Source organism: Salminus brasiliensis, chromosome 11, assembly GCF_030463535.1.
Source record: "Salminus brasiliensis chromosome 11, fSalBra1.hap2, whole genome shotgun sequence".
Classification (NCBI taxonomy): Eukaryota; Metazoa; Chordata; class Actinopteri; order Characiformes; family Bryconidae; genus Salminus; species Salminus brasiliensis.
The window spans coordinates 15,565,332-15,583,955 of NC_132888.1; the positions used below are offsets into that span (position 1 = coordinate 15,565,332).

At 37.9% G+C, this 18,624-nt stretch overlaps 1 protein-coding gene across 5 annotated transcripts in view; it reads left to right on the top strand.

The window, feature by feature from the left end:
- The first annotated feature begins 13,510 nt into the window (after positions 1–13,510).
- The window catches only part of bcas3 (BCAS3 microtubule associated cell migration factor), a 262,914-nt gene continuing 257,800 nt past the window's right edge, over positions 13,511–18,624 (top strand). For all 5 annotated transcript variants that reach the window (XM_072691947.1, XM_072691948.1, XM_072691950.1 and 2 more), the window contains exons 1-4: positions 13,511–13,589; positions 14,528–14,616; positions 16,325–16,379; positions 16,583–16,658. In XM_072691947.1, the coding sequence (XP_072548048.1) occupies positions 14,546–14,616; positions 16,325–16,379; positions 16,583–16,658 (202 nt within the window). In that variant the 5' untranslated portion in view covers positions 13,511–13,589; positions 14,528–14,545. The remainder of the gene's footprint in view (positions 13,590–14,527; positions 14,617–16,324; positions 16,380–16,582; positions 16,659–18,624) is intronic.

The window sequence follows — 18,624 nt, forward strand, 5'->3', positions numbered from 1 at the left end:
AGGCCAATTGTTATCAATGATGGCCAAGTGTTACAGATGAAGTAATAAAAAGCCTGTACACTTGGCCTCCCTTAGCACCTGTCCCTGTAGCAGGTAGGCTAGTTATTTCATTATTCTGTCAAAAACTGCTCAAAAGAGGGGAATATAATCTGCTAATGCAGTTTGAGCCTCACAAACAGCACTGAAAATGAAGTGTAAAGCTATTTATTCATCTTATGTGTGGAAGAACTCACTCATAAAGGTCTCTGTAACACAGCCCATTTGGGTCATTTCCACAACTTTGGGTTACTATATGACAGAACACACACTGGGTATCTGAATAACAGTCATAAGATTTTAATAACAGGTCACAAGATATACATAGTTACTTTTACTCAGTACTGAGATTTAAAGCTATTTAATTATTTGAGGTGTTTATGGTCTCAGTTAAAAACAGCCCATTTGAAGCTTCGTTTTTTGCTTGTTTTTTATTTTTAACATTATATGCTATTTTCCTTGTCATAATAAAATTGTATACTTATTATACCATATGTATGTAAATTGACACACTGGTCAAACAAAATCCATCCTTTATTAACATTTATCATCTTTTCATACTGCAGATGCCAAACAGTGACACTGAAGGAGACGGGTAAATGGAGGAGAAATAAGCAGTATAGAACAACGGCTGTCAGATCAGCGTTTCATGAGCAACTGTACACATGATCACTTTTCAAAAGGTTTTCATCTTTTTTCAAAAGTTTCTTTTCAAAAAACTAAACTCACTTTTCTGATCTTTTTCTAAATGATTCAAATTCCTTTTCAAAATGCAGTGAAGAGGAACAGCCTTCACTGAGCACTTTAGTAAGAAGATTAATCATTTTTCAATCTTTGTCAAAATGATCCAAATTCAAAAGAACCTTTGTAACATTTCCCAAACCCTTTACTTGCTTTTCCAAAGATTTAAATCACCTTTCAATCAAGGTTGAGTCTTTTTCCAAATGATTCAAATTAATTCTCTAAAGTTATTTAGAGTTTTCAGTTTGAACAACAATCAAGGTTTGAATCTTTTGAAGACTCTTTTCAGAAAATGAATCACTTTTCAAAAGATTGGAATAACCTCTCTAACAATTTGAATCACTTTCCTAAACGCTTTTAAAAATGTGAACAATGTTTTAAATCTTTTTCAAAAGGATTTGAATTCATTTTAAATGATTTGAATCATAATTTCAATTATTTCACTGGTTATTTGTTCCATAATCATTTTTGTTGGAGCATCACAATGGCAGCATGGTGGATGTTTTGTAGGGTCTCCTGATTCAGCTGGTTGTGGGAGTTTTTTCTTTGGGTATTATTTCACTTGAGTTTTTGTGTTTATTTCCTAAATGTCTGCATTGGGTCCAGAATGTGCTTCAGAAAAAAACTATCACAAGTACAGTTGCAGCTTTGTCAAACAAACAGAATGTTAGAGAGTTGGGGCATTACAACGGCTGCTGCTTTGTACCCAGTCCTTAGAATGACCACCACTCTTGGTTATAAAGAAGCCTTCTAACGACCTGCAACAGCACCTGTCTAAACCAACTTCAGCTGTTAGCTTTTTCAAACGCATGAAGCATCAGGGAGAAGTAGGGGACCGGTGCTTTTTGTTTTTCTTTAGTTCCCCCTTTAACTTGCAACTTTGTAAAATGTTCAATCAATAATTAGGGTGTCATGACAGGGAAAGTCAGTGGGAAACTCAACTTTACTCATAAAATCTGCACTGACTAAACACACAAATCTTTTCATTCACTGTTTCAGTGCTGAGAAAATATTGTGTTAAAGAATAAATTTAAAGTTATGACACTGATTTATTAAAGGCTATTTTAGGCTAAGATGTTGTGATAAGAAAATACAAGATGTACCCTTTTCTGTAACTGTTTTGGATTTGAACAGTCAACAGGCCAGGCAGAGGGGGCTGATGTTGAATGGAACCTGTTATTACCGGCCATCATTTACACACCTTATCTACTTTCAACATCATGCACCAAGTCACAAAGCAGAAGTCTCAAACTGGTGAGTTGAGTGTTTTTCAGTGGTATTCACCAGTCACCAAACCTGCATCCAATAGAACACTTGAGATCTTCTGTGCCCCAAAGAGCTCCAGGATTTTATGAGAACATTAATAATAATAATAATAATAATAATAATAAAAGGGGTGGCACACACATGCAGGTGTATTATAATCCCACTTTATTTGAGGGGTGCTTTGGAAACGACAGGTGGAATGAGTTATTTACAGAGATGTATAGTAACAAAGTAGTACTACTTCACTACTGTACCTAAATGCTGTGTCTGTTCTCTACTGGAGGATTATTTTTTCTCCTACTTCCACTTTAACTTCACTATATATTTTGAATGAGTTTAATACTTTTACTCTGTTATGTTTTTATAAGCTACATCATTACTCGTTACAATTTTTTAAATGGTACCAATCCTTTCAAACCCACATGATCATCGGCAGAGCACTTAGATGGCACTGTCCCCGGGTTTGTTGAAGCCGCCTCAGCATTAAGCAGAACAAGCAATCGGCTGTGAGCGTGCACGCTGCCGTTCTTCCTCTCACTCCGCTGCTGCAGTGAGGACACTAATGCGAGAGCTTTCTAGGTTTATTCAGAGATGGAAGAACCACCAGAAAAAAAACATCTTCACTGGCTTCAAAAACTGATATGTGGCCCTAATGCCCTGAGATCTTTTAGCTATAGTTTAGTTTACAGAGAGTTAAGCTCAGTGTTTTAAGCTGCTCTCCTCACTTGTTTTTGCAGATGAAACACTTGTATGTAGCAGGTTGAGTCAGTTCTGTTTAGCCTTTTTTGGGGTGTTCATGTACTCTGTCCTGTACATTCCTGTCCTTTTACTGAAGCCAAAGGAACTGTGACAGTCCTTAATTCTAAGCATCTGAAATAATATTAAAAATGATATTCAACCTTGACATAATACTTGTGCTTTTACTTTCAGTACATTTTAGAACTAACTACTTTCAATACTTAAGTACAAAAAAAATGTTGAATACTTTAGTACTTCAGCTTAAGTATAGAGCTTAAAGAACACTTCTACTTAAGTCACTTTTTTGTACTTTTTTCTTTGTACTTTTACTCAAGTCTGAGTCTCTAGTACTTATACATACATGTCTGGTTGTTCGGCCCAGGAGTCAAACCCACTACTTCATTAAAACTAAACATCACACATATAATAGAACTGGCTGCTACTCCATTAGGAGAATCACAGTGAATGACCCCAAAGAAAACTGAACACAAATACTAAGTCATAAATATGATTTGTCTTTAATATAAAAATACATAGGGCGTCACCCATCCTCTAGCCTTAGGAACTAAATAGAAACCTACATTGTGTGGAATTTATAGGTGCACCTCTTACCTGTACAAAACCATAGAGGGCAAAGTAAAACCAGCTTCTCTGATAAAGCTGGAATATGCTGGCAAAATATACTAAATAAACTCACCCTCAACACAAAACAATCTCTTGTAAACCCAGTTGGTAGTACCTGTACTAGTGATTTAACTGAACAGAGCGCACTCAAATCTTATGAACAACAGTCCCAAACTCAAACCAAAGTTATGGAAGGTACAGGTAACATTAAAAGCAGTTATACTCTGAATATATTCAGAAAAATTAAAAAACAAAACACAGCTCAGAGTGTGTGATGGTCTTCTCCTCAAACATCTTGGCTCTAGCTTTTAATGGGAAGGCTCCACCCCAGATACTCAGTGACAGTGGTCAGTGGCATTGATGGTATACACACACACACACACACACACACGACATGACCCTTTCATCCTGCTGTTTTCACTGGGAACCAGGTGAGATCAATCGTGTCACATCCTGATCTGCTTCAAGAAGACCTAGATTGACAGTTAACTAAACGAAACAACTTTGAATTCATTAAAAATGAACAGCAGTCATCTGCCACAATGTAGAACTTGCCTTTTGGCAGCTGTTTTTATTGTTGTGTAAAATATACACTTGGAGAGAAAAAAAACAAGGAAAACAAATGACAACTGAAAACAGTCTCATAGACAAAACTGCTACAAAAAGAACATAGTAAAGAGTCATTTACAGTGCATTATTAGAATTGTCCCTGTGATTAATAAGAGACTTCTCACTGACATATAAGCCTGTCACACCATTTTATGCAGCACTTGGCTCCGTGCTTTTTCAAACATTACACAACAGTATTTTGCATCACAGTTTTAATATGTGGAAGTGAACGACTGCTTCTCTCAAACGGTCCTCTCATGCCTCAGCAGTGCACTTCTGGTGGCACACTTTGGAAGGCAAAAGCTGGGGGCCTCCTCCCTGGTGGTTATGTGATTTGTGGCTAGCACATACACCTGTGGAGAGCAACAAAGTTAACTAAAGTTTTTACACCAAAAAGAAAAAAATTGCACCTTAAACCAAGAGCCTTAAGATCACATTAATGTGCCATTGACTAAGTGAGAACAGTCTACCATTCCCACTCCAGGCTCAATATGCTATCCAAACAAAAATAACTCTCAAACGTAACCATTGACATTAAGCCCAATACGTCAGAAAAAAATTAATCCACCCCCAGAACATAAACTGACAGTCACTGAACAATGGCAGAGCTATATATTTACAAATTCCACACACACACACACACACACACACACACACACACACACACACACACACAGTACTAGTTGTTCAGGCCAATGAAGACAGGTATGAGCACAGGTATAAGAGTGCCCCTTTACTAAAGCTAGACAGACATCCCACGTTCAATGAAGAGCTGTGTTTGCTAGTAGCACACTGGGAGAATCAAACTGTGGATGACACCAACCTGACCAGCAATAAAACAGCCCTCTAGCCTGAGGAACTGTATAGAAGAGAGTTTACACAGCATATGAAAGTATAGGTGCACCTCTTTTACCTTTTTTCTACTCCAGATTGCAACCAATCAAGTCTGGCAAATTACACTCCCAGCCAAAGCACTAATATCCAAAGAGAGCTATATCTTGGCCTACTGGTACAATATCTAAAAACAAAGCCCCCCCATTCTTTTAAATATCGTCGATTCTTCCCGTGGTGTATTTAATTAATATTTAATTAATCAAATCGATTTTGTAAAACCAAGTTGAGCACTGCACTGGAGGAATGTAGGGAAAAGGTCATCTACCCACCCTGGAGAGAATAAGGCCAGCTGTGCGCTCTCGGGCCCCGGCTGCTGATGGCTAACAGCATGACCAGGATTCAAACTAGCGAATCACTTTTCAGTAGTTTCGGATCATTGGTCAAAATCAGGACTTAGACTCGAATAACAAGTCAATATTTTACTAACTACAATAGAATCATTATCTACAGTGAGTGAAAGACTCCCTTTCAACTCCTGTCAGCGTCCACACTGCTCGCAAGGACGCCATAGTTTGACTCCAAAGGCGTCGGTTCTTTGACTTTACCACGTTTGGGAAATGAGGTTGATTCTTGCCAAATTACTCGGAGACTTGAAATGCTTGAACTCGACGCTCGGGATCGACTATTTTTCATTGTATTTGGGTCGAGGGCCATTTTAAAGTTGGCGTGCTGAATCTGGAAGGATTTGGGGTTTGAGTATCGGGAGTTTGTTTAGTTATCAGACTTTATACCAGCATTGCTCGTCATCGGTCATCTGAACCATGTGTCCAAATACAGTAAAACGTAACAAGACATTTTTTATTTTGAAGAAACTAGTTAATATCTCGTGAGCTAGTTCACAGACCAACGCTTGGTTCTAGGTTTGCTGATCGCCCACAGTCGCTACGTGGACTCGTTCGAAATCGTTCACCTGACTCACCTGATTTACCTGCTTTTGCGCGGTAGCCGTCATCACGTGGTAATCACCTGACCAATGATAATCCTAACTGGCGTAATTAGGGGAGGAGCCAACCCTTTTAAATACAGGAGATGGGCTGGTTTAAAGGAGGATTGCGGTCACGCGTCTGAAACTGCAGGTACAGTGTCTCACCCAGTGTCTCACCCAGTGTCTCACCCAGTGTCTCGGTGCCCATGCTCTCCCACTAACCAGTGCTTTAGGAGGCAGTGTAGCAAATAAGGCCTCCAACCGAATTGTGATGCACAGGTATCGACAGCTTTCTGCTAGATACAGAGATGGACAGTAAGGAAGTATAAGTGCTTTGTTTCTGTACTTAACTAAAATGTTGAAGTATCTGTACTTGAGTATTTATCATTTAATATTTTTATGTATAATCTATGTTTCAGAAGACAAGTCTGTACCTTTTGCTCACCACATTATCAAAACAGACCATATTTATTTAATATTGACATTTCTAATCCAGCACCTTACTCTTTCACTTACCTGTGAAAGATTTGGTTCTGTAAGCTGTCTGAATTGTAAAAGTTACTAAATTTGACTGCATGGTAAAACTGGTGTTTATTGTAGTGTTTTTCCCACTGTAATTCTCAATGGCACCTACTAGTGATGGTGAGCTAATGGTGTTCAATATGTACAATTAGTTCAGCAGTGCTGATGGTTTATGTGAGGGAGGAAGACTAGGGGTTTTCGGTGATCTGAGCAGCGGATTTCCAAATCTGAACACTTTTTTTTTTTTAAATGGATAAATGGCAGTGTCTCACAACCAGTATATACCTGGAAATGTTAGTGTTTTTAAATACAGAATTCTCAAAAGGTTTTACATCATGAGCCCTTTAACCAGACAAAGAATGATTTAAACCACTGTGTCTTTTCTCTCTCTCTCTCTCTCTCTCTCTCTCTCTCTCTCTCTCTCTCTCTCTCTCAGTTTGCTTTTACTACCCAATCTTTAAGTGTTCAATCCTAAAAGCACCTTTAACCAGAGATCAACCCAAGATGTAGACTGTTTACCTGGATTTGATTCCCCTCCCTCCCTCTTAGATGACATTAATTTAACCATTCCAGATGGCCACTTCAGTGGGCAGTTCAGGTATTGGAGACCAGATATGTCATGTAGTAATGAAAGCCTATGCTGGTACAAAACAACCCAACAGATTTACTTTCTTTTAATAGATTTGTACATTTTACATTTAAGGCATTTAGCAGATGCTCTTAGCCAGAGTGCCTTACAAAAGTGAATTTGTACAGCATAAACTGACCTGTACATGGGTGAATGTTTTTATACACTCCAGCATTATACAAATATACAGAGAGATCCACACGAACCTGGACAAGTCATGCAAGACAAAGCATTGCAACCGGAAAACACTGTGGGATTACAATTGTCTCAAATAGATTGAACAAACTGCCTGAACCAAGGACATGTGTGAGTATCATGAGTGTCAGCCATAGTCTTTTTTTTTTTTTTCCCCCCCTGTGTGTGTGTGTGTGTATGTATATATATATATATATATATATATATATATATATATATATATATATATATATATACATACATACATACATACACATACAATAATAAAAAAAAAATACTTGGGCTGGTAGATAAATTATTCAGTTAACTCTGGTCTCTCTTTTTTTCCCCCCCTCAATCATATTAAAATGTTCAACTTAGCTTCATAATCACTTTTATATTCCAACAAAGAATTTATTTAGACAGGGAGTACAACTGTACCTCAAATCCCAAATTAAAAATTCTCCCATTATCTGCACTCTGACAAGGATCAGAAGCCATCACAGCCATTGCACAGAAACATCTGCTGGTCCAGGCTGCATAGGGCATGATGCATTGGGTGTCTTGCTGGAAAAACACGTGGCAAGCAAAGGCCATTTTCACACCCTCAAGTCCTCATCAGGAAGGATGAGCTGCAGAATAAACAAGGTGATGAAGCAGCAATCATTACCAGAAACTTCTTCTCTTTCAATTTAAGATTGACAATTTGTATTGTAGTAAGATCACTTCTTAGATCCCTCTGGGTGTGTGAGCAGCAACAGACCTGGGTTGAACACAACAGCTGGAGATGAAGTTTGGGTAATGATTTGTTCACCCTTAAGGGTTTTTAGGCCCACGATGGAGATTATTATTTAAAGACTCAGGAGCAAATCTGATTGGCGTTGATTCTGACGCCTGACCCAAGTTGCTGCCAAGACAGTAAAGGATACCACTAATGTTAACCATGGGCCTTGCAGCAAGGTCTCACTGTTAAGGGTGTCATTTCCAGCCTTATAGATATTGTAGATTTGCTTTCCTTTGTTTTTTTCACCCCTAAAACACCAATAAAATTCTTCAGTTTACCTGACTTTCAAGCTGTGGTTCTTGAAGACAGACATTTAGATCTTTGAACTACCAGCCCTTTAGGGTAGTTCCAGCATCAACAACAAATGTTTACTTCATTTCAGTTGTACCACTCAAGTGTCAGAGCAAAGAAACTTGAGTATAGGCTTTCCAGGGCTGGGACTGGGAACCACGGTTATACCCTGCAGTGTGAGGAATTAAAATTCTGAAACGCTATCCACAATACACAAAACCGAGCATCTCGCTTTTCTATATGGCAGATCTCAAACTTCAGTGTAAGGCAGTGTTATAATGTAGACCTCTGCACCATAGGTCTGCTTCAGAAAGCTCCCATAGCTCCCACAGACTAAGGATTCAATTAGTATTTACATAGGTGTTCTAGTGTAGCCAAGCAAAAATGTTACTACAGACAGGAGAACATTTATTGACCTTTGTGTAAGCCTATCAGAACTGAGAACACACCTTTGGCATTAGGAGTTCCCACTCAATCAGCTCTGGTCTCCTGTCTGAAGGGCAAAGCAGTTGTTCACTGAACCCATTACGGACACCTGTACCAGTCACAAAGTTTGTCAAATGTTACAGTGCTGAAGGCAGTTAAATTAAAGTGTACTCATAAAAACATTGAGGCAAACTTTAAGGCTTGCCCAATACTCATAAATGCAGGCAGGAGCAGAACAGACCAGGAAGCTACAGAATTAAAGGAGAAAAAGCAGAGATTTTATAAACCAGAAACAAAAACATGCAGAACACAGTGGGACAACAAAGACCCCAGCCAGAGCAGCACAAATACAGAGCGGGGCTAATAAGTCTTGGAATGACCCACACCTGACGCTGGTGATGAGCCCCAGGTGAGGGGCGGAGCATAGCCAAAGCGCATATAAACACATGGCCCTTGCGTGATGTGACATAATGTCACTGTATGTCGTCAGTAAACAGTTTGATATAGAGACCCTTTACGTTATAGTAATAGTTTATGTGAATATTTCACTAAATCAGCTATTTAGTGCTACTGGTGTTGGAACACAGGGCGTCGTATAGCATTTACAGTTATCCAGCGACCAGGCAAATATTAGCCCGATCTCAGACAAACTGGACTAACGGTCCAACGTTAGTGGAAAGCATGTTGACCTGGTTTATATCCTTGCTTTTATCCAAATCAACACCTGTAAAAACCCGTGTTCATTTGCAGTGTATTGAAGCCTTTTGCATTTACTTTTTATGATTAATATGACTAATAATACTAACTTTTTTCGAGCTCTGTTTATTAGCTGGCATAAATAATACTTTTTTGTATGTAGGTACACCTTTTTTTGTATATATATATGTGTGTGTGTGTGTGTATATATACACACACACACACATATATATATATATATATATATATATATAAAATCTATCCCTAGCATAACAGAGGTCCTCTCTCTACACTTCCCTATGCTTCCTTTGCGGGATAGACTCCTCCCCCAATTACTCCAGCCAGGGCTCTGTGGAGTTCTGTGGATAAGCAGGTTCAGCTGTGGAAGAGGACCAGAGACACGCAAATTAGTGATGTCAGCCTCCAAACTCCAAACAAAGATCGATCCGATCGCCGATCAAATCCAAATGAAAAAAGTCACGTGATTGTTTTTCCGCGTTTCGATATGATCTGAGGTCATAACATTTTGACCCAAAATGCTTCTTAAAGCTTTCCTTCATTGGGAAATCTTATCACTGATCCCAGAACTGATTGTTCATGATAGTTTTAGATAATGTTTCTTAATTAAAAAATACACCTGATTCATTAACCACAGTTTAAAACAAGAAATATTGCCTCGCCCAGTTGCACATGCACGCGCTCTACTTTTTTGACTGTGTAGTAATTGAAGGTCTCAACACACTAATGCATGAATGATACATTAGAATTAACAGAGTAAATACAGCATAATGGCAGTAATTGCTTATTAAAAAACGTATGTTTTTCAGGACTACATTTAGTTGAATGAGAGATGAAGCCTGAAAAGTAAATAGTATTTTACATTTGCAAAACAGGCGTTTTCTGATTTTCTGTCAATAGCACTAAACTATCTGATGGGGCGGTTCATAAAAAGCCACTTCTTTCCTTTGGATACAGGCGTGTTTCTGTGCAACGTCATCACCGAGATGCGCGCGCAACCAGGGGGCAGAAAGCAGCACTCTTCATGATGGACACCAAAAATGACAATTGTTGTGCACCAACCGAAGGGGATCACATACCTTTGTCAGAAATTGTAGATGAAAAACACAGCAACAGAAATATATAAACAAACATATCCAACTCTGACATTTATGTTTTGAAATGCCTAAAATTGCTTCAATACAATTTTAGAATCACTTTTGCAAATGATTCAAATCAACTTCTATTTTATTTTTAATTATTAGAATTGCTTTTCATAAGATCCCGTTTTAAATAAACCAAATCACTTTAAAAAATCGAATCAGTTCTTGAACGATTCGAATCTTTAAATGATTCATACGATTCAAACTTTTCAAAAAGATTCTGATCACTTCAAACATTCAAATTACTGTTCAAACAGATTCGAATCACGTTTAAAGATTTCAATTTTGAAATGATTCGAATCTTTTCCAAAATGTTATAAGATGATCAACGCTTTAAGTGTTCTGAACAGATTCCAGGCTTTTGAAAAGTGATTATGATTCAGATTGAGTTTTGAGTCTTTGAGTGCTCATTTTAGTTGTTTGAAAAACCACTCTTTTAAAAAGCAACTCCAATACTCTATTCTACTCTAATAATTTAGAATATCAATCTTCCTGAGTGAATTAGAATAATATATATTTTTTAAGAATTTAAGAAAAAAAATAGAATCAGATTTTAATCTTCTTAAGAATTGTTTTAATTCGTTTAAAAATATTCAACCTATTGGGAATGTTTCTAAAGCTTTATAATAGCAATTCTAATCATTTAGAATAATCTTTTATTTTATTCAAATGACTTACAAGTGTTTTGAGAAATTGTAACTCAGCAGTTAAATTGTTTTAACAAAGATTTACATAAGATTACAAACCTGAGTTGTTTGAAATGTTTGAAATTGCCAACATTTGGGCGATTAGAAGCCTGATTTAAAGCTGCCTGAATAGACAGACAGACAGACATTTAAAGTACAGATTTAGATCTAAAATCTAAAGCTAAAAAGAACGCAGATGCAAAGTAAAAGATGCTGCTTTAATTGTATCACACAACACAAAATCCTGCTTGCAGTTGCTTTGTTTTGTTGTCATGACTTAGGTGTGGACTCCCTCTTGTGGAAGTTCTGGTAAATTCTCAGTTCTGATTGTATGAAGGATGGCTTAACAGCAACAGATGGACACAGCACAGGACACCTTTCTACAGGTTACCTTATTTCATTGGAAAAGGACAATGAAATTACAACAAAACTAAATGTCATTTATTTTAATTTCTCTGTCCAATTAGGGGTGTTTGCTTGTGGTGTTTAAATTTATGTTGGAGGTAAAACCTGTAGAAAGGTAGATCTTCAGGAGCAGGGCTAGTGACCACCTATCTATAAGATGCCCATTGCCAGCCCTGGAGAGATGCAAGTGGAGTAGTTAGTGCACACTATGCCTCCCTATGCAGAGGCTACAGGTTTGAGCCCTATGTAGAGGAGTTTCAGTGTTTTCCCCTCTGACCCAATTTGAGTCATTTGCACAACCTAGTTCTGGGTTCTTATAGAACAGAACACATGGTAGGTCAACATGGTTAGCCAAATATTGTAACACTTTTGTTAGTATTTGGTTTTTAAACATTTTTCCTTTTCCTAATTAAGTAAATGAATTTAACATGATTTTTAACAGAAAAACTAAACTGATTAATAAAGTCTTTACTCACAGTTTGGTATCTTTTAATGCTGCAGACCTTCAGGCATGTTTTTTCACACCTGGAATTAGAAGATGAATAGAGTCAGATTTTTTTTCAGCAACTAGTAACACCTTTCCAACATTTTACACTCAAACTTTACTGTACTGCACATTAAGAGAAAAGCAGCTGTAAAGTCTAGTCTGTTAAAGTTACGTGTTGATCAGCTAGGTTAGCTAAGTAACTCAGCAGCTAAGCTAACACTGTCCAGTAAAACCGTCTAAACAAACACTGTACAACTGGATAGTAAGCTGATGTTAGATAATCCAGTCACTGCCACCTCATCAGCTCAGAAATACAGTTTATTATTTTTACTCGAAAAAGCACATTAAATAATTCCACTTAATAGTAATCATAAATACTTTATAGATGTCAGTCATGACTTTGTGCTGTCTGAATAAAAGCTGTTTAACCCACTTCTAGCTTTCACACACTGTGAGCTGTTAGGTGCTGCTAGTTAACATCGTTCAATTGGCTTGGTTACTGTAAAACAGTTACTGGGCTACATGACAAATACCCCAAACCACCCTGAAAGAGGCAACCGTTTTTAGAGTTTAACCAGTCAGTCAAGAGTTCAGTTTCTAAATGAAATGCAAGATTCACTAAAGTGAAAATTAAGTAGGGTTCAAATACCCAATAACAATACCAGATTTAAATAATCAATCAAAAGGCAGGGCTCATGTAGCCCAACTAAATGAAAGATTTGACTACTAAATCTTAATTTTGGGGTTCAGGTAGTCTCTGAGAGCACTAGAATGAACCGCAGAATGGAAAGCAATGCAAGGACTACATATTATTAGTTAAAAGACTAGATCACTAGAGTAGTATAATAGTCATACTGATCTTAAATGGTTAAAGTGGTTAAACTAGTTCAGTAAAACCGACTACAAAAGTAAAAAAGACTACACCATCATAGGTGGAGTTGATTTTTTTCTAAGTGACAAAATATTTAACCATTTCAGATTGTTAGATTAACAAACAGGACATTTTATTTATTTATTTATTTATTTATTTATTATTGAACAATGTCCTGAATAGTCAGTTTAAATTGCTCTCAGTGTAATCGCCTATTTGAAATAAAAAATTAAATTTGAAATCTTCAGCCTTTTTGTCTGTTACATCTGGTTGGATGCTTATTTTAAAGCTTCACATTTTCACAAGGTCAAGCCCTTTTTGCACACACATTTGCTTTGGCCCAGCATATGTCCATTTACGCAACTAGCCAGCGCGACATGCCCTACACTCAATTCGCCAAAGTGACCAACAGAAACAATGCAGCTCTTTACTCAATCTGATTGGCTCTAAACGTGTCACACGCAACGCCTCCACTACGATGTGATTGGTTCGTCGCCGGCGTCGAGCCGCTCCCATTGGTTGCTACGTTTGTTGTTTCCGCTGTACGTAGACTACGCCGTGTTGTTGTCGCGTTTTGGGAAGCTCTCCGTTTAGTTAGCTAGCTGAATTCAAGCACAGCGGCTCAGGTCTGTAGAAATGTCTGTGGAGTTGATATTTATACATACCATTTGTGCAGTATTGAGTGTTTAACGGAGTGTGCGCGGCGTCTATATTGCTGTCATTGCTGTGTCTGGCTGACAGAGTGGCCAGTTAGCCCGCTAACTAACTAGCTAGCTAAGCTATGTTGAAATATCTGAGTGAGACAAACCAACTGGCCAGTGTTCACATCTGTTTCCTGACCTACTTCAGTGTCGTTTTCGGGCAAGTTTTGGCAGTGAATGATTTGATTATGAAATTCTTTCAAACATGGCAGTGCTAGCTATAGCTTCATGCTGTATTAAAGTGTAACAGAGGAGCTAAAGTAAGTAGATAATTCACCTGCTAGTAGAGCCTCAGTCTGGACGGCTAGAGCAGAGGCAGTAGTAGTTGGCTGGCCTGTTTTGAAGGTTAGCATTTATAGTTTCGTTGTTGTGAAGACAGTCGTTTTGTAGCTCGTTATGTGAGAGTCTGAACATACTCAGAATATAGCTAGCTACTAAAACCGGGGGCCCAATTTCCAACAAGTGTGGCTGTGTCCTGAGTGGTAGTATTGCCATCCTAGTAGCTAACCCTTGCTGTGTTATTGTTTTGCTCCTACTTTAGTGTTCACTGTCCTTTCATTGTTGTCTTTCCTCCTACACTCTTAAAAATGTGGGCTCTTCAATACAGGTTCTGTATTGGATTAGATCATCCTTATTGTGATTGAGAAAGTACACATACAAGCCAATGAAATGCAGTCCCATGACAACTCAAACAGCTGGTTACATTTCAACCTTTTTGCTAAGAGTAGGTAGAGCATGTTGAGAAATAGAATTGTGCAGTGTTAAAATAATTAAAACTTCGCTATTCCCAAACGAAGCTGTTTGCTTGTGTTTTGAAAATGAATCAGCATTGCTCTGTCTCAACCTGTACTCTCTTCCCTTAGGATACAGACTGGTTCACCATGGCATCTGACTCCCCACGCAGACCAAGTCGCTGTGCTGGAGGGGTTGTAGTTCGAGCTCAGGCTGCTACGTAAGAACAGACCTCTTCCTCTGTAATAGTTTGTTTCATGGTAGTGTCTGCTTGGGGTCAGCAGGGGCTTGTCGTGTGACTCATGTGCAGAGTTCACCTCCGTGAATATTTTCTTTAAGGTTCAGTGCTCCTGCTGCCCTTTTTTGCTTTGTTTGTAGAAATCAATATGTGCAATCTGATAGTCAATATATGTGTCTTAGAGCATTCATGTAAAGACAGTAAAAAGTCCCTGTTAAAAGTCCAGAAAGTAGAGGCTTGAGATTCACATTCAGGCACAGGTACATGTATTTACAGAGTAATGTGATAGTTGATAGATGTGGTGTATGCAGTCTGTTTAAATGAATGATTTTATTCAGCAGCACCATCTTTTGTTTGTCATGCTTCTGGGATTCTTTGTTGTTGAGGTCGGTTAGTAAATGGCTAAATTCTTCAATCATGTTCCTATTCACCACTCAACCTTTGAATTAAACTCAGCTTCACTGTAAAATGTTTAGACAGAAGGGAAGGAGTATTGAAAAGCCTTGACATAGATACAGGAGGTGCTGTTGCACTGGGATGCAGTGTCTGAATATTTAATCAGACTTGAATCAGCAAGGGAGTTTTTTTTAGTTTTGTGCCTTTGCATATCTCCTGGTCATGTTTAAGACTTTAATTTTTACTTTAGGGATCCGTCTCTAAGTCCCATGTTAACAAAGGATTGTTAATCTTAATAATTATTAATTTGTTATACTTTAAATAGGCTTGTTTTTTAACTGTGAAAGTGAAATAATACAAACAAAATTACCTAAAAATCTGGGTTATGCATAGATGGGTTTAATGTTATAGACATTTCTGTTGCTTTCTGCTCCCTGGTTATGCAGGCATCTCTGTGATGACGTTGCACAAAAACCTGTCTATAGGGCTCAGCCCATTTCCTTCACCCATATTCTAATCACCCACTACATCTCAAGCTCTTCACAGGGTGCATCACGTAGGCAACTCCCTCTATCAGTGTTTTGCTGAATTAAGCACACAACACCTCTGGAAGGATCAACAGTGAGGTCTGGCATCTCAGACCTGCTCTCCTCTGAGCTCTCTTCACAGACCAGATCAGTTGACCTACTTTATAAATGTAGAACTGCACTGGCATCCCTGGTGACTAAGCCTGTACCTAGCCCCCTGTTACCTTTTAAGGTATGCTCAGGTCCACCAGTTCCATGTGGACTCTACATTCTACAACAACAACCAAACACACCTGCATATCACACTGGCCTCTCTTGTGATTAAGGCCATACCTAGCCCCACTGGCACGGTTAAGTCCATACAAGTGCCACAAGTGTGGATTTTATGCACAACCATAGGACAGTCTTGGTCATTGTGGACATGAATAATATTGTTATTATTATCGATTATTGTTGGGTTCTTGTTCTGTTGCCAGAAATGTTAGTGATCAGTTGTTTAGCATCATGTTAACTCAGTTTTCATTTACATAATATACAACAGAACAGTTTAGTAATGAGTGTTTCTGGTTTATTATTTTCACTACGCATCTGGGACTGGAGGCTCATTTAAAATTTTAATGTAATTTAGGAAGTGGGCTCTGTGCTGGGTAGGGTGGGGTACTGGAAGAAAGCTAAGTCTCTTTAAACTTGCATATACTTTGTAATTGAATTGAGCTGCCTTGAAGAGCTGTCTGTTTTTTCATTATGTGTTTTGACTGTTTTTACAGGGAGCAGTCTTACATGGAAAGTGTTGTGACATTTTTGCAAGATGTGGTTCCTCAGGTTAGCTTTTCTGGGTTATTTTTTTTTTCATGCATCTTGAGTTACTTAGCATGTTAAACATATGTGCATGACCTGTTTTGTTTATTGTTTTAAATGTTAACAGTTAGCAATTCTTTACTCTGTTGAATTGACATCTGTGCAAAATTCAAAATTCCAGTCCTGTTTTCTCAATTGAAAATGGATGATCTCTGTTTGTTTTGAAGGCATACACTGGTGCACCTCCAACGGATGAAAAAGAAAAGATCATTTGGGTTCGGTTTGAAAAAGCAGACATCAATGGTATGTTTCAGTTTTGAAGAATGTTCCATTCCTCCCTTTTGGCTTTCCTTTTCCTTTTAACTCTTTTCCACCTCCAATCTGGTTTATAGTTTGTCCCCTGCCATGTTGGTGGGATGTCATCTGTCATGATATCAAACTTGAACAGCAAGTCCATCAGACGTTAAAACATTTGTTGCTCTCATTTGTAACAGCAGACGTTTAGATCTTTAACAGCAGACGTCCTCACACAAGAAACTGTTCGCTTATTAATCAACAATACTTGACTACATAACTATTATGAACGAAAGCGGCTAAATTGAACAGTGTTTCAGAAGCCAACTTCAATTATTTTTTAGATTAAACTGCCTTTGACAATGACAAATGTCCTGATTAATGTACTGGTCCTTTGCTAGATGTTGACTATAGATACTCTTTAATTACACTATCACTCCGTAATCACCTGTATTTCTATACATCAGTGTATTTCTGAACATTCACAAGTGGTTTTATGTTATGTTTTATGAGTACTATAGATTAGACATTTGCCAGTATTTAATAACAAGGTTAACAACACTTATTACCAACCTGTATTATAATGGACACATTGGAAAGTCTTGCTGTTGTAAATCCTTGTTTCTACTCTTTTCCCAATTATGGAAATAAAATGGGGGAAAAATTACTCAATCCCTATACTTCACCTTCAATTACTCCAAATGTGGTGGAGATGATAAACAGAACCTGCAAAGGCTGTAAAACAAATCCACTGTAATAAAGTCCCCCTATAGATGATCAGATCTTCATCAAGATTTGATCATCTATTATTTACAAACTACCTGGTGAAGCAGAGTTAAGATTAGGTTTTGATTTGATGTTAAAGAAATAGGACTAGAGGCTCCTTTTACAACTGAAATGTTGTCACTGCATTTTTAATGAAACAAGCAATGGCTTATATCTTTAAACATCTTGATAAATGTCACATACTGTCAGAAGGGGCTGGATTTGAATGTGTTCATTTACTAATTAAAATTATATTCAGAGCACTACATGTACGCACCTGTATATCATGGCTGTCATGCAAAAACCTTGGATTTTTATCCGGCCTTTATTGAAGGAGCTAAAGAATTCAGACTGAGAGGAGAAAGTGCACTAGTTAATGATCATATAGATGGGCTGTACTGGAGGACAGCTAAAGAAGCCATTGCTGAAGAGAAAGCACATCAAAACACGTCTGACATTTGGCAGGAAGCATTAGGGTGACCCCGTGGAAATGTGAGGTGAGGTTTTGTGGTCTGATGAGACAAAAATGGAGCTTTGTAGCCAAAATTTTAAACTGTTGCTGTTCCTCAGTAAACACCATTCCAGCAGTGAAGTGTGGGAGTGACAGATCATATTGTGAGGATGCTGGGCATCTTGTTAAAATTGAAGGATGGCTCTACAGGCATGTTTGTTAGCGACCAAGCTGTGTGCTTTTTGATGGTTCAGTTCACAGTAAAGAGATGAATGACAGTGCTATGTTTTCTTACTGACGTTTGTGCGACTGTGCCAGCGATGGAAATACTGGAGTTTGACAGCAGACTTGGAACCACTCTTTGTTTATAAACTGTCCATCTCTGTTAAAGTTTATTATCTGGAAGACCCTGCAGAAAATGATTCTTGTTAGGCACACGGCTCATTTGTCTTCATGCATGCTTTATGTACACACTGAACAACCTATATACAAAAAGACAAGCGAACCAGCCTTGTTTATAGCAGGGTATTATACAGTTGTGTGAATGGTAGTATTTGATTGTGTTAACCTACTTTTTCTAACAAGCTTTGGTTGCTTGCATTCTCTATACATTTATGAATGATTATTATTTTTTTAATCTAGAATGCTGTAGGATTTTAACCAACCAGTCAAAACACTCTTACTTAGCCAATGCCTCTCTGGCTTGTATACTGTGTAGTTGGGCTTGGTGACTGTTAAAAATAATTATTGACATATTAC